This window comes from Arabidopsis lyrata, assembly GCF_000004255.2.
Source record: "Arabidopsis lyrata subsp. lyrata unplaced genomic scaffold ARALYscaffold_1, whole genome shotgun sequence".
NCBI lineage: Eukaryota > Viridiplantae > Streptophyta > Magnoliopsida > Brassicales > Brassicaceae > Arabidopsis > Arabidopsis lyrata.
This window is the reverse complement of record NW_003302555.1, coordinates 10,769,303-10,791,198: the sequence shown is the minus strand read 5'-3', so window position 1 is coordinate 10,791,198 and position 21,896 is coordinate 10,769,303. Positions and strand designations below refer to the sequence as shown.

Here is a 21,896-nt window from a genome sequence, read left to right as displayed (position 1 = left end):
CGATGAACAGTATTACCCATGTTTTGATAGTTAAAAACCGTTTAAACGAACTTAAATTAGATAATTAGTTTTGTTTTGGGCTAAACCTGATGACCCATATGGTTACCATTTTCAGAAAATGTATACGGAAAACGTTAGAAAACTAACAAATAAAAAAATACAGAAATTAAGAAAAATACAGTGTGCATTAATCTTCTCAATTGGATTGGACTAAATATTAATCATAAAATATATTTTTCATTAAATAAATTATTATCCTCGTCATTTTTTTTAGTATACAAAAGCTTTTAAATTTTAGTTTTCCACACATTACCAAAACATTTTATGTTTGATACCCATAATAATAATATACACGTACGTGATCTTCGACGCGGGAAAATCTAAACTAAGAAAGATATGGATTGATACAAATATCAAATAATATCAACTACTATACTATATATAACAAACCCTTCGTCGCACGTTATAGTTTTATCTCTTGCTTCGTTATCGTGAGGTGCTAGGGAGACGATTGTTCAGGAAGCCTTCTTCTTCTTCTCCAAAATTTGGTAACTGTACGCATCTGATCTTCATTTTTCTTTTAGTTGAGAATGAGACTAAGACCTCTAATCTAGTGTTTACATTGGTTTGCTCTGTTTGAATTGAATGCTTCACATGTGTAGTTTATGTGCCATGTCATGTGGTCCTTTGGAAGAGCAAATTAATATGGCTTATGGATTTTTCAAGGATCCAAAATGTTGAGAAAATCCAAATCGTAATTATATTTTGAGATGCTATAAAACTTGAGGAATGAGATTTGTATCTAAAGTCATTTAAAAAGGAAAAGTAGTAATCAACAAAAATTCTCTTTCTTTAGATACCAAAGGGGTTTAGTCAATTTCAAACCATGGTTGAAAGAAGAGTTCAAGTGGAGCCAAGTCTTAGTGATGCGCATTCATATATCACTGCTGTGAAGGAAGCCTTTCATGATGAACCTACAAAATATGAAGAGTTTATTAAACTCATGATTGATATTCGTGATCATACGTAAGAATTGTTTTCTCCCTTCCATGTACACAACAAAACACACATTGTGAATTTGTTTTCTGATGTTATTATTCTCATTGTAGTGTTGATAAAGCTACTGGCCTTTCAAATATGACTGAACTCATTAAAGGGCACCCGAGGCTGCTTCGTGGTTTAAGTTTCTTCTTTCCACAGGTTAAGAGATCCATCTCTCCCAAGGCTAACAATACCATCCATCATGAGGCTAATAGAACCATCATTCTCAAGGCTGAGGCAACCAACCCTCCCGAGGCTGAGCATCGTGGTGCTAAGTCTAAATATACCATAAGAAAACGTATTGAGCATGATTGGGAAAATTTTATGAACATGCTTAAGGTATAGAATGCTAAAATGGTTAACTAATCCTAAAATAACTACCATTTTAATATATCCTCTTTTGCAGACAAGGTTTCGGAGCCTTGATACTCATGTAGTTGAGTCATTTCTCAAGATAATGATAATGCATAACGAAGGAAAAAAATCGGAAAAGGAGGTGCAAGAGGAGGTAGATTCTTTGTGGGCTATTTTGCGTTGTCCTTTCACTTGTTTTTTTTTGTTGGTCCAAGCAAGCGTAATAAGGGGAGAGGGAAATAGGGACATAATTTTCTCAATTCCAATCGACTGGTTATAATATATCTTGCAGGTCGTTGATCTTCTCTATTATCATGAAGATTTGATCGACAAGTTTTTCAGATACTTTAACATGAGAAAATAATCTTCTAGCATCAAGATCTCTAACACTTTTATAAGGAGAAGAAAATGTAAACAGAGCTACGAGGGTTGATCCAAAGGTGGTTTAGCTCAAGACCTACTCATTAGAAGCTTCCGCTCTGTTTTTTATTCCAATATTTGCTCACTTTCTTTGTTGGCTACTTGGCTTTAACCGTTCATTTTGTTGTAAATAACCCTTTTCTCATCAATTAATTTCACATTTCACCAAAAAAAAAGTATATGAACTTTCTTTAAATAGACGTTTGAGTGCATGCAGTTCGATTCTTTTGGCATGTACATATCACATATGTTTTTTAATTATATGTTTCCTTTTTACCAAGGCCGGCTCAATTAATTTAGAGTTCATGTACAAATTTTAAAAGTTGGTCCTTTTCTTCATACAAAAATAAAAAAATGGACCTTTTTCATGTTAAAAAAATCTTTAAAATTAGCTTTTTCATACTATAAAAAATATTTGGGCCTTTTTCATGTTAAAATTATTTTAAAGTTTTTAAAATTATCTTTTTTCTAATTTAAAAAAAAAAATTTGGACTCTTAAATTTATCCAAAATATTTTTGGTCCGGTACATTTGCTCCACAAGCACACCCCATACGCCCCTCCTGCTTTTTACCCAGAACATCGTGTCAATTAGATTCAGTGATTAAAAGTCAAAGTATTACAACTGAACTCGAAATCCTAAAAACTAAACAGTAATCCTAAAAGTTATGTGTCGATTTGTTTTTATTTGGGTGAACGACCTGTGTCCCCCCATGAAGTTTCATATAGTACCATAACAACACAGATTTCGGGTCTCGTCTCCAGTCCACACAAAACTAAATTTAAACTTCAGTTTTCCCCTAAATTGAAAATTCGAGACCTCAGTCTCCATAAATTCAAATTTCGTGGTTTATCTTCGGTTTACTGTGCCGAAAACCAAATTAACCGCTTAACATCGAAATTAAACCGGATTTACCCTGAAACCAACCCGATTAGTTGACCCATTAACCCCGATATTTCCCCAAATCGTGAAACCCCCAAATCTCGAAGATTCAAAGTAGAGATTTCAAACTTTATCTGAAATTTGTAAAATAATGACATCCAACTTTGTTTTAATTTTATTTATTTACCAATCCAAAACCAAACTGTTAATTTGTTATACTAATTCCTTAAAATAGAAAAATCTGGAAAAAAAGCAAAAAAAAAGAAGAAGAGAGAAAGCTGACCTTAACATCTCTGACACCAGCACGAACCAAAGCATTGTTAAGATTCCTCATCGCCGGTAAGAGATTGTTAATCATGTTATTATCTCCGGTGAGCAAAATCTCATTCCCGACAGAGATATACTTAATCTTCGTCTGAGGATGAAACGGCAAAATGTTAGCTGAAACCCACCGACGAGCTTGTCTTCCGTTAGTTAACGCCGGAATATCACCGTTAGGAACGGTAACGACGACGGAGATACCAGTTCCAGCAAAAGCACGGAGGATATCGGGATTCACATCGAAGATCTTGACGCTATCGATCGAAGTTTGAGTCTTGATGAAATTTGCCACTTGAGTAGGTGGTGGGAGGTTTCACGATTTGGGGAAATATCGGGGTTAATGGGTCAACTAATCGGGTTGGTTTCTGGGTAAATCCGGTTTAATTTCGATGTTAAGCGGTTAATTTGGTTTTTGGCACAGTAAACCGAAGATAAACCACGAAATTTGAATTTATGGAGACTGAGGTCTCGAACTTTCAATTTAGGGGGAAACTGGAATTTAACTTTAGTTTTGTGTGGACTAGAGACGAGACCCAAAATCTGTGTTGTTATGATACTATATGAAACTTCGTGGGGAGACACAGATCGTTCACCTTTTTTATTTCATTACGTAAGCAAAGAACGTAGAAACCAAGCTGTAACCATGTCATTTATCAAAACATTAGTATTTTTCTCTTTTAAGTCCCAAAATAATGTAAGTCTTTTAAGTTAACTTTGACATTTTGTTCAGAATAAAAAAAATGGGACCAAATTATAGGACATATTGATATAGTTATATTCGATTGAATTTAAAATCTGATGTAGGCTTATTGCCAAAGAATATCAATAAACTAAAATTATTTGAAACAAATAAGTATAAAAATTTCCGATTACAATTCTACTACTCCTTCCGTTATTTTTTTATTTGATGTTTTAGGAGTAAAATCTAAATCTCGACAAATCCTAAGAACTAAATATTGAAAATATTTACATCTTAATAACTAAAACTTTAACAGTTAAAACAAATGATAGTGTATTTTCTTTATTTTGAACAACATTATAAAGTAAATTTACGAGTATTTGTTGATGAAAAATAAAGAAAGTAAAATTTGACAAAAACTAAGAAAGTAAAATTTACTAGATATATATATCTGTTATTTTAAGATCTAGGACATTAATATTTTGACTTGTTGTCTAATTTTTTATATCAACCATATAACTTAAAGTCTTTTTTTTTTTAAAATTGTAATTATATACGCCACATTGTAACAAAAGTGATTTAAACTCTTGGAAAAGTTAAAGTAATAAATAACCTTTCACAGATGTTGGTAAAGTTTTACAATTTAAATTTTTTATTACTAAATTTACATAAAAATCTGTATAATTAAATTTACATATAAATCTGTAAATGATAATTAATGTGAAATTTTATTTACCACTAATATGTGTTTATTTCATTTAATATTATGATACAATTGTATCTCATTGCTACACTTATGTTAATTGCAACAGGTCTAATTTTGTCAAAGTTTTTTTTTATATATAAAGACACCCATACAACTCAAAACCATTCAAGTTCTAGTGGTGAAGCTTGTACCCGTAGTAAATTTTCTGGTTTGTTACTTTGAACTCTTTTTACAATTCTTATTTGATTGTTTTTTTTAATCAATCTAAAGTTTAGTGTTATCATGTTCTCATGCTTTGCAATATGCATAGTGCATGGTTCATTGCATGTACTTTTCAGTTCTAGTAATTGTGATTAATTTGACCAACTTTGAACCATGGTGGGAGGAGGAAGTAAACATGTTGGAGAAGGAAGTAAACCGAAGGCAAAAATAGATGATGCGTATGCATATCTTAGGGCTGTGAGGGCTAAATTTCATAATGATAGGAAAAAATATGATGACTTTGTTACTGTCATGAATAATTTTAAAGCTCGAAGGTATGTGTAAATATAGTTTTTACCAAATATGTGAAGAAAAATGTTTGGTTTTATTTTTAGTTCAATCTTTATTGGGTTAACACTATTGTTAAAAAAAAAGATAATTAAAGATTTATAATCTTATTGTAGAATTGATAGGGATGGTTGCATAAAAGAGGTGGAACAACTGCTTAAAGGACATCGAGATTTGATTTCTGGCTTTAATGCATTCTTACCAAAGTGTTTGGAGATCAAAAATTATTATATTGGGGCAGGAGAGGGTAGGTGAATATCTTGGGATTTTTTCGTTCGTCTAAACCAAGTTTGGTTTAGATATGTACTTAGTCGAAATAATTATTTGTGATCCGTTCTCTTTCTTCATCTAATTTCCGTAAGATTATAATGTTAGTTTTCCGTAATAACTAAATGAAATTGTAAAATTGTAATTTCATAATTTCATAATTCTAATTGATAAAATGCTTTAATAAAACGAATGATAAATTATTAAATTTATCCAAAAAAGAAAGGGAAAAAGAATAAGCCAAAATCATGCAAAGGAAAATTTATGGCTATTAAGACGGATATGAGTAAAGCTTACGATCGGGTTGAATGGAGTTTCATAGAAGAATTATTAAGGAAGATGGGTTTTTGCGAAAAATGGATTTCGTGGATGATGTGGTGTATCACAACAGTCCAATATAGGGTCTTACTTAATGGACAACCAAAAGGGCTAATAATTCCAGAGAGGGGACTTAGACAAGGAGATCTTTTATCTCCTTACTTATTCATCCTCTGTACGGAGGTACTCATTGCGAATATTAAGAAAGCGGAACGTGAAAACTTGATTACAGGTATCAAGGTATCCACAGCTAGCCCGTCGGTATCTCATCTCTTATTTGCTGATGATAGTTTGTTCTTTTGCAAAGCCAATAAAGCACAATGCGGGGTAATTTTGGGAATTATAAAACAATATGAAGCGGTTTCAGGGCAACAAATTAATTTTTCAAAATCATCTCTTCAGTTTGGCTACAAAGTTGATGAGTCTATTAAGGAAGAAATAAAAGCGGTTCTGGGTATCCACAATCTTGGTGGCATGGGATCTTATCTTGGTCTACCGGAAAGCCTGGGTGGATCTAAGACAAAGATTTTCTCCTTTGTTCGAGATAGACTTCAGGTTAGGATAAATGGTTGGTCGGCTAAGTTTTTATCGAAAGGCGGAAAAGAAGTTATGATTAAATCGGTAGCTGCGGCATTACCAACATATGTTATGTCATGCTTCAGACTACCAAAATCAATAACTTCTAAACTTACGAGTGCGGTCACAAAATTTTGGTGGAGCTCAAACGGTGAATCGAGGGGAATGCATTGGATGGCTTGGGATAAACTTTGTAGTAGTAAATCGGAAGGTGGGGTGGGATTTCGGAACGTGGATGATTTTAATTCAGCGTTACTGGCTAAACAATTATGGCGTTTGATTATGGTTCCTGAGTCACTATTTGCAAGGGTATTTAAAGGACGGTATTTCCGGAAATCCAATCCATTGGATAATATAAAATCGTACTCTCCTTCTTATGGTTGGAGAAGTATAATGTCAGCTAGATCTCTGGTTCTTAAAGGACTTATTAAAAGAGTTGATTCTGGGGCGTCCATCTCAGTATGGGAGGACTCATGGATACCAGCTCAATTCCCAAGACCAGCAAAAAGTAATGGTTCAATTACTGATCCATCTTTAAAAGTTAATCAACTTATCGACAGCCGGTCAAACTTTTGGAATATGAATCTCTTGGCGGAGCTTTTTGATCCAGAGGATGTCGCGCTGATTAGTGTTTTGCCTTTGGGTGTCTCAACTAAGGCGGATACCCTTGGTTGGCATTTCACAAAGTCAGGCAATTATACGGTTAAATCGGGTTACCATACCGCACGGATAGAGACTTCTGATGCTAACCTTAAATTTTTTGGCCCGGATATCAAATCTCTGAAAGCTTATGCATGGAAGGTGAAGTGTCCACCAAAGCTACGACATTTTTTGTGGCAAATATTATCAGGTTGCGTACCTGTTACAGAGAATCTGAGAAAGAGAGGTATAAATTGTGACACCGGATGTGTTAGATGTGGCGCTGCGGAGGAAACAATTAATCACACACTTTTTGAATGTCATCCTACAAGACAAATCTGGGCTCTTTCTCCCATCCCTTCGGTTACAGGGATTTTTCCCTCGGCTTCTATTTACGCGAACTTGGATCATCTTTTCTGGAGAATTCCATCAGAGATTGATTCATCTTAATTTTCATGGATAATTTGGTATATTTGGAAAGCGAGAAACGAGAAGATTTTTGATAATGTGGATAAAGACCCATTAGAGGTTCTACATTTAGCGGAGAAAGAGGCACAAGCTTGACAGGTTGCTCAATCTGAGCTACATATTGACAACCAAGGTTCTTTAGATACTGTAACTCGAAATCGCGTGAGAGAGATTTCATTGGATTCGAGTTACTCCGGACATCGGTGTTTCGTGGATGGATCATGGAAAAGGACAGATATTTTTTCAGGAACAGGGTGGTACTGTACATCGGCAAATGGAGAGATGCCAACCATGGGAGCTGCAAACATCCGGCGAAGTCTATCCCCCCTACATACAGAAGTCGAAGCTCTACTCTGGGCGATGAAGTGTATGATTGGTGCTGACAACCAAGATGTAGCTTTCTTTACAGACTGTTCAGATTTGGTGAAGATGGTGTCTTCCCCAACCGAATGGCCGGCCTTCTCAGTGTATTTGGAAGATTTGAAGAGTGACGAGGAAGAATTCTCTAATTTTTCTTTATCTTTAATTCCGCGTAGCGCAAATGTAAAAGCGGATAATTTGGCACAAAAAATTCGTACCGAACCGCATCATATCACTTATGTAAACAACATTCCCCAGTAATGGCTCTTTTGAGCATCCATTTTATTTAAGCTATTGACAAAAAAAAAAAAAAGAATAAGCCAAACGCCGGGATTTTTTTTTAAGCCGGACCGGACAAGCCACGGGCGACCCGGAAACGTCACGTAGACAGCTCGCACAGACAATCCAGCAGAGGTTCCAAACGAATTCAGACCCTTAGCCGGACCATCCGCGCGAACCATCCCTCACGACCGCGGTTTAGGCTTTTCAACCCTTACCGTGATCGCGAGTTGTGTTAGTCCGGACAAGACTAATATCGGATAAAACACACACTTTATATGAAAATACTCTTTTATATCATATAAATTTTGGTACAACAAATATCTAAAACAACATTAACAATTGGCGCCGTGAGCCTACATGCTCAAATCGACATAATAATAAAAATCACTAAGTTTTACAAAAGCAACAACTCTATACCGGCTTTCCTACGTCCTGAGCATCCCTCTAATGGTTCCCACTAAGGTTTCCTGCAAAACAAAATGGAGTCATAAGTAATTCTATGATTACTTAGTGAGCTCGGGTTCCCTGCAACAAAATACATTTCCAACCCAAACCCCAACAATAACATCAAGCATAAACAATAAACAAATCAGAGAATGCACGCGGAAGCAAACAACAAATAAAACAATCAAGATGCATGCTTACACGAAACAAGTCCGTGTAACGAGATAATAAAATTATGCATGCAACACCAACTATCTAGACGACTCCTATGGGCCCTGATATGCTGCCTTCCATTCCTGTGAACACCCGAGCTATAACCATTAAAGGCATATAACCGGAACATCACTTCGTCGTAAGTTGAACCCACAAAGGATGACAATAAGAGACACCATAAAAACTATGCATCGTCATGCAGTACCCGGCCATGGTCCCGAGTCTTATGTCAATTTTGTGTAAGTGACTAGCTAAGGATCAAGGCTTACTTGACATGCCGCCGAGGAAGGACAGACATACCCCTAATCTTAATATGCTTAAGGCACCGGACAATAAGTCATGAGTACCACATACTAAGAATGCAACACACAAGTACGGAATCATTTATGTAAGGACCACGAGGATCACAAGTACATGATTCGGTACCATATTTAATCAAACATAAGCATATAAATTCAAGTTAATCAACTAAGGATAAAACTAGAATCTAGCATGCAACCTCACACCTAGACGCACACAATCAAGCAATTGCTCGATGATACGCCTAAGCACATCACCGAGACTTAGCAATCAATCAACTAAACGAACTAATCAATCAACCTAACCTAACCTAACATGTGCCATAACACATGCTTCAAGACTCACCAATCAATAAACTAAACTACCAAATAAACCTATCATGTGCCATAAGGCCCATAACACATGCTTCAAGACTCACCAATCAATAAACTAAACTAATAAATAAACCTATCATGTTACAGAATGATCCGATGGTCGATAGGTTATCTCGCGGTACAGTCGCGGTACAGGGCTTCTTGATCATCTCTCACCCGGAGCAATATTTCCTCGTACCATCCTCATCCAAACGTCATGATATTCGATTTCGTTCGGCAAAGACTCAATTCAGTACGACAACTTTGATACAGAATCACACAAACGATCGATAGGTACCTTTCGGTACGTCCCGCGGTACGGTTGGCTGTCATGCGGGTACGTCCGGGTACGTGTGGATACGTACGGATCGATTTTCTCTGGACCCAACTTCCTTTTGTCTCGTCCAATCTTCTTTACTATTCTTTCTAAGTTCTTTGTGATCTTTCCTTGATCAATCCTTGCACGGCCATTTACCCTAGAATGAGGGTCACTACATTCTACATACCTTATAAGAATTCGTCCTCGAATTCTAATGCTTCTCAACGATCCACTTTGATAAACTTCCTCTTCTCCTTCTTCTCTTTTTCATCTTTTACACCTACTTCGTTTCCCATAAATAACGGCTTGATAAACCGTTGGTACTTCTCCATCCTCTGATTTTCGTTTGACCGCATTGCTTTTTGCAGTATATCGGCTGACGGCAACTTTCTTTCTCAATCTTGATGGTAATGGATTACTCCAAGGTGGAGGTAATCCTTCCACAATCATCTTACTTCTTCAACGCTTTACACCATGAAACTCCTCCATCCTTAGCGATCCTTGAATCAATGGCAACATGAAAGTTGGAGTGATTAGGAAAGCTTCTTCATCTCCGGCATTTCTTCATATCCATCGCACTTACATAAGTATACTAGGGCTGCTCCCAAAGTATACTACAACTACTACTTTGTCTCAAAAGACTCCTCTTGAACACTGAACCTTGACTAGCTGGACTTCACGCTTCTTGAGTATCATTTGCTGATCGGCTGAAGGTTTAAGGTTCGCTTCAACGATCTTCAACATCCCACGACTTCTCCATCTTGTTCTTGACTCCACTCAACTCCACGGATTCAACACCTCTTCGTAGTTCCCATCTTGATTCTTCAAGCTTAACTCATAATCAACCCTTAGAAATAGTATCAAGATGATAACTAGATCATGGGAATGATTCAGAGAAAAACGGATTCTCCGTCGGATCAGATTTCTCGATCACAGATAACGTTCTTCGATCACCCGCAGATATTTCTCGATCATCCGCAGAGATTTCTCGATCACCAGACAGATTTCTCGATCACCAGACGGATTCTCGATCACAGACGTGGATCGTCACGGATTTCTCGATCACAGCAGCATCCGGCGGATCAGATTTCTCGATAACGGATCTCGGTCATTTCTCTCGACTTCGCAGCAGCATCTCCGCATTTTTCTCCTCATTTCTCTCCAAATAACTCGAGGGTGGTCGAGCTTTTATAGGCATAAGGAACAGGCGAGTCAGCATGTCACGTGTCAGCCATACGGACAGACACGTACGTACTGCGGACGTGACGACGACACGTGTACGGAGAGACTTCGGCTCCAAGGGACTAAACTTCGGCTCCACTTCTTGAAAATTCGGCTCCAAGCTACGAGACTTGGGCTCCAAGTCAGCTTGGTCGCGAGTCTTGACTTGGTCAACGGGTCGCATGATAGAACTTCGGCGGGGCAAAGGATGATTAAAATGTTTAAGTCAGCATTCACCTGCCGACATTCCAAGTGCTTTGTGTTCTACCTTTCTTGCTCTGGGCCCTTGTTTGAAAAATCGCTAGGCGCTAGTCGGGCGTTCGGCATGGGCCTAGCGATTAATCGGAAAATCGGATTAAAATCGGGGATTAATCGGAGATTAGTTTTAGGGTTATTTTAATATTTTTAAAATATATTAATTCAATATTGTTTTCAAAATTACAGTAAAAACAAATTTTTATGATTTTTATTAAAATTTGAACACAAGTTATGTAAAACATCACAAACTCCCAATTCAAATGATTGAATAACAAAAATAAAATGTTTTTTTAATACTTGCAATCTAAAAAATAATCAACGTATGTAAGATTAGGCGGGAAATAATCGGATTAGGCGGAAAATAATCGGATTAGGCGGAGAATAATCGGGTTACTGATTTTTAGGGGATTAGTCATTAATCGAGGCGGAGAGGATGGACCTAGCGATTAAGCGGAGAGTAATCGGGAAGTAATCGGGGCTAGGCAGGGATTTTTAAAACAGGGCTCTGGGCTAGTGAAAGGTGGGCCCTGCAATTTGGACACAACCTAACTTTGGGTCTGATGCCTCTAAAAAAAAGAAAAAAAAAAAAAAAAAATGGTATCGTTGGAATGGAAAATCTCAACATTTTGGTAAACCGGACTCTCCTCCTTACCACTCAATCCGACGGCTAGAAATTAAAAAATAAATAGGGATTAGGTTTATCCTTTTGGCCGCACTGGGGGAGAGACAGAGGCTTGTTTGCCACCGAACCGGAAATATTAATCTGGCCTGCCATTTTGGAGTCTGTATGCCACTCTAGTATGTGTTATTTCCATTTTGTCCTTATGAATATTTTTATTTAATTAACTATTAAAAATTAAAATCAAAAAGAAATAGAAAAAGCAAAAAAAAATTTGCTCGCATCCTCTCCTCCCAACAAACCAGAGCTCACCTCGCCGATCTCGCCGCCCACCGTCTCCGGCGTCTCATCCTTGCAATTGGTTTGTTCTCATCTCTCCTCTGCCATTGATGAAACTAAGAGATTATTTCTTAGTTTCTCAATCTAACAAAGACTCTAACTTTTGCATTTCTTTTGGTCGTTCTTAGAATTTTTTTTTTATTATTCTTTGGATTTCTCTTCCGGGTTTCAATAATTGTCACTTCCCAAGTGTAAGTACGCGTGTATACTAGTCAGTTACACAAGTATCCCTATGTGTTTCTTTGTCTTTAATTGCATTTCTGAAAACTGAATTTATTGTTCTCTCAGATTCTGAGTTTTTGATCTACAGACAAAGGCTTCAAAAGTTTGGTTTTTTCTCCGAGTTTTTTTGTCCTTAAAAAAAAACTTTGGTTGCTCTCTAATATGTGAGTTCTATACATTCCAGTTAAAGCTCTGATTTTGTATTCATGTATCAATGTTTCTCCTAAAGCTCTGGTTTCAGATTAAAAGATGAATCTTAGGTTTAATTGAACAATATATACCTCTGTGATTTGTATTTGCAGATACGTTGAAAAGAAGAAACTAAGAAATGGGTAAAAGTTGGTTTTCAGCTGTGAAGAAAGCCTTAAGTCCAGAACCAAAACAAAAGAAAGATCAGGTTTTTTGATAGATTCTACACATTTTTTGGTTATTTATATCCATAAAGACAAATGCTTGTTTATGTCTTTGGTGTAATTAAAAAGCTGATACTGAAAATGGTATTGTTTTGAAGGATTTGAAGTTGAAGTGTTCAAGGCTCGAAGCTCATTTGGAGAAGGTGAAGCGAAAGTGTTCAGACCTCGAAGCTCAATTGTTGGAAGAAAAGGCAAAGGTTTTGGCTGCCATAGCTCCACTCTCGTCGTTTGATAACAGTGTTTTTGATGACTTTTTTGAGTTCTTATGCAAGTAGATCTAGGTTCTGCTAGTGCTAGAGTTGTTTGACATGCTCTCTTGCTTTCTCTTCTAAAATTAAGAAAATAATTTAAGTAGACTTCATGTTCGCACATTTATATAGAAGTTTTTTCTGTGGTTAAGGATTCTCAAGGTGTCTTTAGTTTATTGTTTTATTGTGCAACACTAACAGTGATTAATAGAACCAAATTCATTGCCCCTGTGGAAGATAAATGATATTAATTAAAAGAATATTTGATGACTAAAAATCATTTGTATTTGTCGTACAACCATGTTCGACCGGGTACAACTAGATTCGACTGGTACAACTAGGACCGACTAGTACAACTAAGACCATAAATATACTGGGTACAGCTAAAACTATAACTATAACCATATATGTATCAGTATATGTACTTGTCGTATTCATACAACTATGTTCAACTGGGTATAATTAGGTTTTGACAAGGTACAACTAAGACCATAAATGTATCCGTATGTGTATTCAACAAATAAGAAAAACGATAAATTAGAGTTAACAAGGATTCCAAAAACATGTTGAACTAAAAAAGAAACAATTTTAAATAAATAAAACTTGAATTTATCAATTTCCTAGTGCATACTATTGTTTTCATATGAAACACTCCTTATAGTACAAGGAACACTTTGTAGGTGATCACTTCTATTGATGCAAAATAGGTGAAAATTATGATTTCGTATGAATTGTATTATGAAAACTTCTTGGATGATAATTAATAGGGTAACAACATATGTCCAACTTAAAATTACTAATTTTTATTAAAGTCCAACTGAAAATACGCAAAAATCGCCAAAGTCCAACTATGAACATGTGAGTACAACTGGACAACTAGTACAACTATGTTTAAAACAAAACAATTTACCACACGTGTGATGATTTAAAAATAATATCGCGCCGCCAAAATGATGCTTACGTGGATTAAAAATAATATCCCGCCGCCAAAATGATGCTTACGTGGATAATTTTTTTTTTTTTACTTCTTTGAAATTTATTAAAAATTGTTTTTTAAAATGTTATTTTTAATTGTCTCAGTTGTACCAAAGTGATCTATTTGTACTTTCTTATAAGTAATCCATACACATAGTTGTACCTAAATAGACTAGTTGTACCTACAAAACCAATTGAACATAAATCTAATCTAAATATTTTTTTGGTTTACAAAAATACGAAGTCATATGTTCTTAATCCACAATACAAAAAAATACAAAAAAAATACAAAACATAAGTCATGTGCAATCTTAATCCACAAGTACGTGCAGACTTGACTTGTGCGCTTTCTTTCCAGTTCTTGATCAAGCTCTTCCTTCCACTTATCCTCTATCTTTGACAGAGCAACACTACAAAACCAAAATATACCAGTTGTACCTATACGTAGTTGTACCTAAATATACCAGTTGTACCTAAATAAACGATTGCATACAATATGATTCATAACCAAAAGATTCACGTTAAAAAATTTCATACTTTCTAAACAAATCAGAACCTATGAATCATTGACCTAGGGTATTTTTCTTTGATATCCTTAATCAAGTTTAAAGCATTTACAAGACCTAAACAAAAGCAACAAACATAGCTTAGAGCAAACAAACAAACAAAAAGTGTAAAAGATGCTAACACATATGGTATAAAGTGATATTACCAGCATTAGCAGCATGTATGGATGATACATGATTATCATGCTAGATACAAGAACCATGTTTCGATCCATTCCCCCTTAAGGACACAAGACTTTTACAAGGATAAGAATAAGTTCAACAGACATATAATATGACAGAACGCATTTCCAATAACATTTTGTGTGATGAAGCAAAGATATTAACAGTTTAACAATGCATGAGAGAAGAAAACACATCAGAAATACTAATTCAACAATGCATGAGAGAAGAAAACATATCACAAAGACGAAAGTTCCAAGTCTTATCACAAAGACTAACATCTAACTCTCACATTATAGCCTTGTTCCTCTATAACCAATTTCAAATCCTATGATTTCGACATTTCCCAACTAAGAATACCTAACAATATGCCAATATAATCAACAAGAACCATAAGCTTTCTGTCAAAATAGCTCTCAACAAGCTCTCTTAGTTACATCGTACCAATACCACAAAACAGACAAAGACTCGCTACAGTAACAAAATCATCACCACAAATTTAAGGTAAAAGTCAAGAAGAGAAAACTCACCAATTTCGACCAATAACTTCCTCAGCTCGATAACCAGTAACAATCTCAAAAACAGTGTTAACATAAATGATAGGGTTATCAGGTTCAAGAGCATCGCTGACCACAAAACCACACGGCGCCGTTCCAGGAAGACTACCTACCGGAAACGGAATCGCTCTGTTACCTCCGCCGAACCATCCATCCTCCGCCACTTCATCTCCCCCGCTGAGATCGGAATCACTATCCCACTCCATTTGATTTTGCTTACACACCCAAAAAAAAAGCTTAAGACTTTAAACTAACCCACAAATCTTCTTCTTCAGCAATAGCAGAAGAGACCCACAAGAATAAAGTTTGATTTTGAATCGAGGAATCTGATATATGTAGGTAATCGAAGTCTCCACAGAGAAAAAGCTCAAAACTTTAGACAAACCCAAGAATCGTCTTCTTGAGTAACAGGAGAAGAGAGAGACCCAGAAGAACAAATTTTGAAATGGAATCGAGCGAAGGAAAGAAGAATCTGATATTTGTAGGTAATGGAAGTCTCCACCGCCCAACTTCTAGAGGAGAAGAAGAAGAGAGATGATTTGGTCGGTCGATGACTCGGATCTTCTCAGTGCCTCTCTAGAGGAGAAGAGTAATTGTTAACCTTTTGAAAGGGTTTTTGGGTATTTCCTCTGATTTTGATTTAAAAAAAAATAGTAAAAGAAAATAAAAATACAAAGGTGGCATTCCAGCATTTTATTTCCCCAAAAGTGGCTTTCCAGCCATTGTTTCACTGGGGGAGAAGAAGTGAAATCAACAGGAACTTGATTCATCCTCGGACTCTCTTCTGGTGAGTATTATTTACCGATGCATCTCTGTGAGATTCTTCACTTACTGTGACATCCATCTTGAATTGGTCTGATTTGGGAGCTGTCTTATTGTTAATCAAAGATATATATATATATATATATAGGATTGATTGGGGTTGAATCCGCATTTGCTTGCTACGTCTTTAATTGTATATTGAACCTAAACTTCTTCCCTGAATTTTGTTTTCATTTCTCTGTGCAAGTTGGAGACCAAGTATAAGAAATCCAGACAAAAAAAGAGGATGACAAATGCTACGACGCCGCCGAAGCTGGCAAAGAAGAGGAAGACAACTGCTACGACGAAGAAGAAGAAGCCGCCGTCCCCAGCAAAGAAGAGGAAGACAACCGCTACTACGACTCCGCAGCAATCAAGCCCGATTCTGTCACTTCCCTATGATTTGCTATTCAACTGCCTAGCCCGGGTCTCAAGGTTGTACTATCCCACTCTCTCCCTCGTCTCCAAGAGCTTTCGATCTCTCCTTGCTTCACCCGAGCTTTACAGGGCCCGCTCACTCTTGGGCCGCACCGAGAGTTGTCTCTATGTGTGCATCCAGGGCTTTCCTGATTGTCGCTGGTTCACCCTCTGTCGGAAACCTCATGGGCTGCTAACCAGTGGTTATACCTGTACTAGGGCAACGTCAAGTGGGTATGTTTTGGCTGCAGTCCCAAGTCCCCAAGACCCGGATAAACGAGACCCAGTTTTTCCAGGTCTCGTGGTGATTGGTTCTAATATCTACAACATTGCCCCACGTAGCCCCTTAACCCATAACTTCTCCCATACCATCTCCATACTGGATTGCTGTTCTCACACATGGCACGATGCTCCTTGCTTGCAAATGAAGATGACGACATTTTCTGCTAGCGTACTTGATCAAAAGATATATGTAGCAGGATGCTGTAAGGATGGCTATTCGAATTCCTATAAGAACTTGATGGAGGTGTTCGACACAAAGACACAGACTTGGGATCCTAAGCCAATCCCTTGCAGCGAGACATTTGGCGGCCTTTTCTGCAACACTGCATGTCTTGACGGAAAGTTCCACGTAATGCGTGACGACGATGTGGTTGCTTACAATTCCAAGGAAGGTAGATGGGACAGAGTTGAAAAACAGATTGGTAGGTATATTTATTCAAAATCTTACTGCGAGATACATAATGTTTTGTACTCTTGCGATCACGGAAATATCGTTTGGTATGACACTGAGGCAAGAGATTGGAGAGAGTTGAAGGGTTTGGTAGGACTACCTGAGTTCCCTTCTGATAAAAAAGGGATAAGATTGGCTGATTATGGTGGAAAGATGGCGGTTTTGTGGCTCGAGGAGTGGCCTTTTAATTTTTACGGCCTTACGAAGATGATTTGGTGTGCAGAGATTACGCTTGAAAAGCGCAAAAGTGGTGAAATTTGGGGGAAAGTTGAGTGGTTTGATCATTTGCTTACTATCCCTACATGTGAGATACTCAAGGTTCTTGCTGCCACTGTTTGATGAATGCGTCACATGTGTGTTGTGTTCTTTTTGGTAATATATAATTTGTATTTGGAATGCGTGTGTGTTCCTTTTGGATCGAAGCTCGGGAAGAGCTTAACTCTTTAGATGGAACTGAATAAGTATAAGAGGTCACTGACTGAATAATCTGTGTTACTAGAATAATAGGATGGCTTCTGAGTCAACATTTGTTGTAATCCTCTCTGTTTCTCTGAATTGTTGTTGCAATTGCTATTGTTTTGTATTAATTGTCATCAGTATTTCTTGTAATTTTTTTTTGTTTCTATACGGTTTATATCTATGAATTATATATATCGTTCCTATTTTTTCTTAGTTTCTAATGTGTCAATAATGTGTTGAATTTAAGTAGGTTTATCATTTGAATTACTGAGTAGGAGATGTGTTATGACTTTATAACTCTCCCGATGGAAACTCCTGAATAAAGTTTGATGTAACCTAGAAGCCATTCTCTCTTTTTCACAGTCACCATATTTGTTGGAGCTGGAATCGGGTTTGCAGATTCCTCCCAATGCTTTGTTGGAGACTCGGAGTATATGTATAGTTGAGATTGATAGTCTCAGTTGCACCTTTTGCTTGAGTTGTACAGCTTTGCTTTCATTTCCAAATCCTTCAACTGGTTGTGTAAGATAAGAGACTACGAGAGGAATAGCGTATGATCCTTTTGAGGTTGATTAAACTGATCTAAACCGGATCAAAATCTTATTCTGAACTGAAAGAACCGACAATCTAAACCGAGTTGATATCTTTCTCGGTTTTCCTCTTTATTTAAAAAAAAAAAAAAAAAGAAATGATAAGGAGACAAACATGGTTGTTCTGTTTTTATGTTTAGTTTTTGAGCAACTTTTTTTTTTTTTTTTACGTCTAGATTTATTATTTATTACAAATTATGAGAACTGTTACATAGACGATTCTACAACGGACAATTCCTTCCGACCCTTATTAGATCCACGACAGACGACCCTTCCTTCTCCATGCTCTTGACGGACACCTTCAATGATCCACGACCTGACGACACTTCTCTCTCTGCGTAGAATCCTGGCGAACGGCTATAATTGTACTTCGCTGGAGATCTCATGCACACTTGCCTCTTTTAATCTGCAAATTTATTAATAAATCGCAATACCTGGGACTCGAACCCCAGACATCTTGGTGTAGAAGCATTAATTAACCCTTAGTCAACCAATGGGCCAAGAGGGCTTCCACAGTTTTTGAGCACCTTATACCGTAGAAAAATTCTATAACTTAAAGCAAGGCCAATATAAAAATTAACAAAATTCAATAAAATAATAAGTTAAGATTCTCTATGTAAATATATAGTTTCGTTAATATTATAAATAAATAATTATATTAATGTGTATATACATACATATATATATAAGTTAATATACTATTTTTTTTTTTAACCACATATTAATTAAAAAGTTACTCCGTGATTGGTGGTCCAATCTAAAAACAAATAGTTTACAAAAGAAATTTCAGAATATAAAGATTTAGAATAGCGAGCTAGACTATTTGCCTTAGCATTTCAAGTGCGAGGAATACTAGAAAGATATAAAGAAGAAAAATGTCACGAACTTAATATACTATTTTGTGATTTAAACTTTCTATAAAAGTTACAAAAATTGAAATTTGGCTAGAGTTCATTTCTAACTTTTATTTTATAAAACAATTGTTATTTTGTGTATTTAAACTATAGTGTTGTAATATATATAACTATGTAATAAAAGCGCTAAACTTTTTTGTAAGCTTTAAATTTTTGAATATACATCACTTACAATTTGATAGTCTTATAGCTGTTAAAATACGATCAATAGGGTCATTATTCATAAATTTGAATTTACGTATATCGTTTGTATAAGCGATCTATAGTTTTTTTTTTTTTTTTGTAATTTATCGCCTATTTTATTCTTGAAAGAGTTTTTCTAAATATTAAAATTCCAAGTCTAAAACTATAAAATTTATAACATCCAAAACATTAACTTTACTTAGATAAGATAGTCTCAAATTCATATTTTCTAAAATTTTAACAATTGAAATAAGTCTGTTTCTAAATTAATAAATATTAATTTATGTTATAAATAATAAATAATAATTATTTAATTATTTACTATATATTAATAAACTATTATGGTTTCATCATTATTAATTTATAGTGGTTTTACTGTATTAATTTTAAATTCTTGATCAATTATTTTAGTTCGATTTTTTGAAGAAAATATGACAAGGCTCGATGAAAAAGGTAACTAAATAAGGGAAAGGCGGTTTGTGGATTTTCTTATTTCGTTTAGTTTGTTTTGTTGTTTTTATTAGTTTTGTCTAGACTTTTCATTTCAGACAAGACGAGGTAGTTTCTGTTGGAATTCATTTTTGACAAAATGGTTTTGATCATTTTTCTGTGAAAGCACTAATCGGAAATTTAAAATTATTTGTCTTGTGTCGATTTTGTCCTTTTTTGCCGTTTGTAAATAGAAAAATGGATGTGAATCTTTTGGTAACGTTTCTTTTGTTCCGTGGGTAAAATTGTTACCGTTTCTGGCTTGTTTGATTAAAACAGTGAGTTGGACCAAACACATTCAGAAAAGAAAAGAGAATAAGGCCCAAACACATTCGGAGATGAACTTAAAAGCCCAAAGTAAAAGACACAAGAAACGTGTGCACTAAAAGAGGAGAATCGACCGTACAGCTTGGGCACAAAGCTTCTTAGCTACACGTGGCATCACCTAATCGTTGGATCTGGATAATCGATATATTGCCAGCAAAAACAAACTTTCTCCACTGTAGGATAAGTAAAATACAAAAAGAAGCATTGTTTCTATTTTTAATCTGTCTTTCTCCCAACTGTTTAAGTCTTCACCGTTTCTCTATTCTACTGCTTGTATTCAAAGGTATTGTGCTTCTTACTTACAGTTTTTGAGCTGGATAAACCAAATCAAAGCTTATTCTTCATTTTGTCTGTGCATTTCTGATATGTTGTGTTTTTATCGGTTTTGAGTCTTTGTTTTCTTTCCTAGATCATATATTTTATAGAGTCAAAGTTTTTTTTTAGAGTCTTTTAGTCCTTTATCGAGTCTTTACAGGTTTTAGGTTGCTTCGGAGGAAAACGAGATGTTTTGGGATAAAAACACACATTTGGAGATGCAGTGTCGGTTAGAAGTATCAAACGTTTGGCCTCCGATGGAAGACTTACCACCGTTAGATCTTTCTGAAATTTTGACAACAGCTATATGAAGATGTTAGCTTGAGGTTCCATGTGATTTGAAGGAAATCTAACGGTGCATTCAACAGTTATACCCGAATTAGTGAAGACAGGTCATTCTGGCGAGCATTTGAAGCAGTTGCAGAACTGAAGACCAGAAGCTCCAGATCGATCGATCCCATTGTGGATCGATCGATCCACTTCCCTGACGGATGAGAAACATTCCAGACACTGCTGGATCGATCGATCCTCCTTTGGATCGATCGATCCCTTCCCCAGACGTATTTTTGGCCCAGATTTGACCCGAGTCACTCCAGATCCGACCCGGCTCGTCTCCTATTGTTTTAAAACCCTAAGCTCGACTTTTGAGACATCATCTTTGACTTTTTTGAGTTCTAAACTTTGTTCTTTGGTTTGTAAACAACTTTGGGCAAAGGAATCCATCCTCTTGACACTTGGAGAAGATTTCTAAACCCTATTCCTTTTCTATTTTATTGAATCATGTTTTCTTTCATATCTATTTGTCTTTTCTCTTTCTCTATGTGTGAGTAGTTCTCTAATTGGGTTTTAGGGTTCCAATTAGGAGATTCAATGGATTAATGGATTGATTGTGTTAGGAATTCTCATTCTCTAGGTTCTTTGATTCACATGTTCTTAATGCTAGAATAGGATTGATCACCCTGTTGTAGATTCTAGGTTTTTCTATGCATCAAAAGTGTTCGATAGAATGCCTGAAAGAATGTGGATTGAGCAATGTATTTCTAGCCAACGAAAGTTGACGTTAGGACGCATTGTGAACTTAATGAACTTGTTTGGTAATGCGAATTTGACTAGGAAATTGCATGCGAAAGTTTAGTAATCGAATAGTCAAATTTAGTGATTAATGTCTTGAAAGAGAATTGGTTTAAATGTGTTCATGTTCGAGAACGGTTCTTAATTACTGAATTCCTGGTTTCATGTTTCCATTATTCGTTGATCTCTGAAATATCCTAACGCCCAATGTCTTTAAATCTTGAAGTTAAATCGTCTATTTTAATTGCATTTTTATTTACAATTCTGAAAACCCAAAACAAAACAATCTTTCCGCTTTAGCTAAGAACGAGTCTCGGAAGTCTTTAGTGTACCATTGGTTCTTGTGGATCGACCCCGTATATACTACCTTGCGGTTAAGTGTATCGGGTAATTACTCGAGCAATCAAGTTGGCGCCGTTGCCGGGGACCAATTGCGTTACCTAAGGATTTAGGATTAGTTTTTAGTCTAAAGCATTTTTTTTTTTTATTACTAACTATCACACTCGTTTTTCTTTTAGGTGTTGGCT

At 36.0% G+C, this 21,896-nt stretch overlaps 5 protein-coding genes and 1 long non-coding RNA gene across 8 annotated transcripts; 4 read left to right on the top strand and 2 right to left on the bottom strand.

Moving 5' to 3' along the window:
* Window positions 1–167: 167 nt before the first annotated feature.
* On the top strand, window positions 168–2,007 carry LOC9326676 (paired amphipathic helix protein Sin3-like 3). 2 transcript variants are annotated; one of them, XM_002893298.2, is made up of 4 exons: window positions 168–1,026; window positions 1,110–1,380; window positions 1,448–1,549; window positions 1,688–2,007. In XM_002893298.2, exons 1-4 carry the CDS (start codon window positions 887–889, stop codon window positions 1,757–1,759), a joined length of 585 nt encoding a protein of 194 aa, XP_002893344.1. In that variant the 5' UTR covers window positions 168–886; the 3' UTR covers window positions 1,760–2,007. The 2 variants fall into 2 exon arrangements, with proteins under 2 accessions (XP_002893344.1, XP_020870409.1); XM_021014750.1 differs by having other exon boundaries at window positions 1,448–2,007.
* A 718-nt stretch (window positions 2,008–2,725) lies between these two features.
* On the bottom strand, window positions 2,726–3,662 carry LOC110225269 (glucan endo-1,3-beta-glucosidase 7-like). The gene is made up of 3 exons (XM_021014574.1): window positions 3,649–3,662; window positions 2,980–3,271; window positions 2,726–2,830 (listed from the first exon to the last, which is right to left on the bottom strand). Exons 1-3 carry the CDS (start codon window positions 3,660–3,662, stop codon window positions 2,726–2,728), a joined length of 411 nt encoding a protein of 136 aa, XP_020870233.1.
* Window positions 3,663–4,573: 911 nt separating this feature from the next.
* Window positions 4,574–5,327, top strand: LOC9329404 (paired amphipathic helix protein Sin3-like 3). 2 transcript variants are annotated; one of them, XM_021010739.1, is made up of 3 exons: window positions 4,574–4,610; window positions 4,713–4,938; window positions 5,068–5,327. In XM_021010739.1, the coding sequence occupies exons 2-3, from the start codon at window positions 4,778–4,780 to the stop codon at window positions 5,204–5,206; spliced, it is 300 nt and encodes a 99-aa protein (XP_020866398.1). In that variant the 5' UTR covers window positions 4,574–4,610; window positions 4,713–4,777; the 3' UTR covers window positions 5,207–5,327. The 2 variants fall into 2 exon arrangements, with proteins under 2 accessions (XP_020866398.1, XP_020866399.1); XM_021010740.1 differs by having other exon boundaries at window positions 4,587–4,938.
* A 6,946-nt stretch (window positions 5,328–12,273) lies between these two features.
* On the top strand, window positions 12,274–13,087 carry LOC9326675. Its single transcript, XR_002329544.1, has 3 exons — window positions 12,274–12,313; window positions 12,452–12,546; window positions 12,661–13,087. It is a non-coding gene; the product is annotated as an uncharacterized LOC9326675 (long non-coding RNA).
* An 818-nt stretch (window positions 13,088–13,905) lies between these two features.
* LOC9329403 (adagio protein 2) lies at window positions 13,906–15,755 on the bottom strand. The gene is made up of 4 exons (XM_002890566.2): window positions 15,366–15,755; window positions 15,044–15,285; window positions 14,080–14,195; window positions 13,906–13,967 (listed from the first exon to the last, which is right to left on the bottom strand). The coding sequence occupies exons 2-4, from the start codon at window positions 15,274–15,276 to the stop codon at window positions 13,906–13,908; spliced, it is 411 nt and encodes a 136-aa protein (XP_002890612.2). The 5' UTR covers window positions 15,277–15,285; window positions 15,366–15,755.
* Window positions 15,756–15,794: 39 nt separating this feature from the next.
* LOC9329402 (F-box/kelch-repeat protein At5g38670) lies at window positions 15,795–17,646 on the top strand. The gene is made up of 2 exons (XM_002893295.2): window positions 15,795–15,857; window positions 16,080–17,646. Exon 2 carries the CDS (start codon window positions 16,119–16,121, stop codon window positions 17,358–17,360), a length of 1,242 nt encoding a protein of 413 aa, XP_002893341.1. The 5' UTR covers window positions 15,795–15,857; window positions 16,080–16,118; the 3' UTR covers window positions 17,361–17,646.
* Window positions 17,647–21,896: the final 4,250 nt, after the last annotated feature.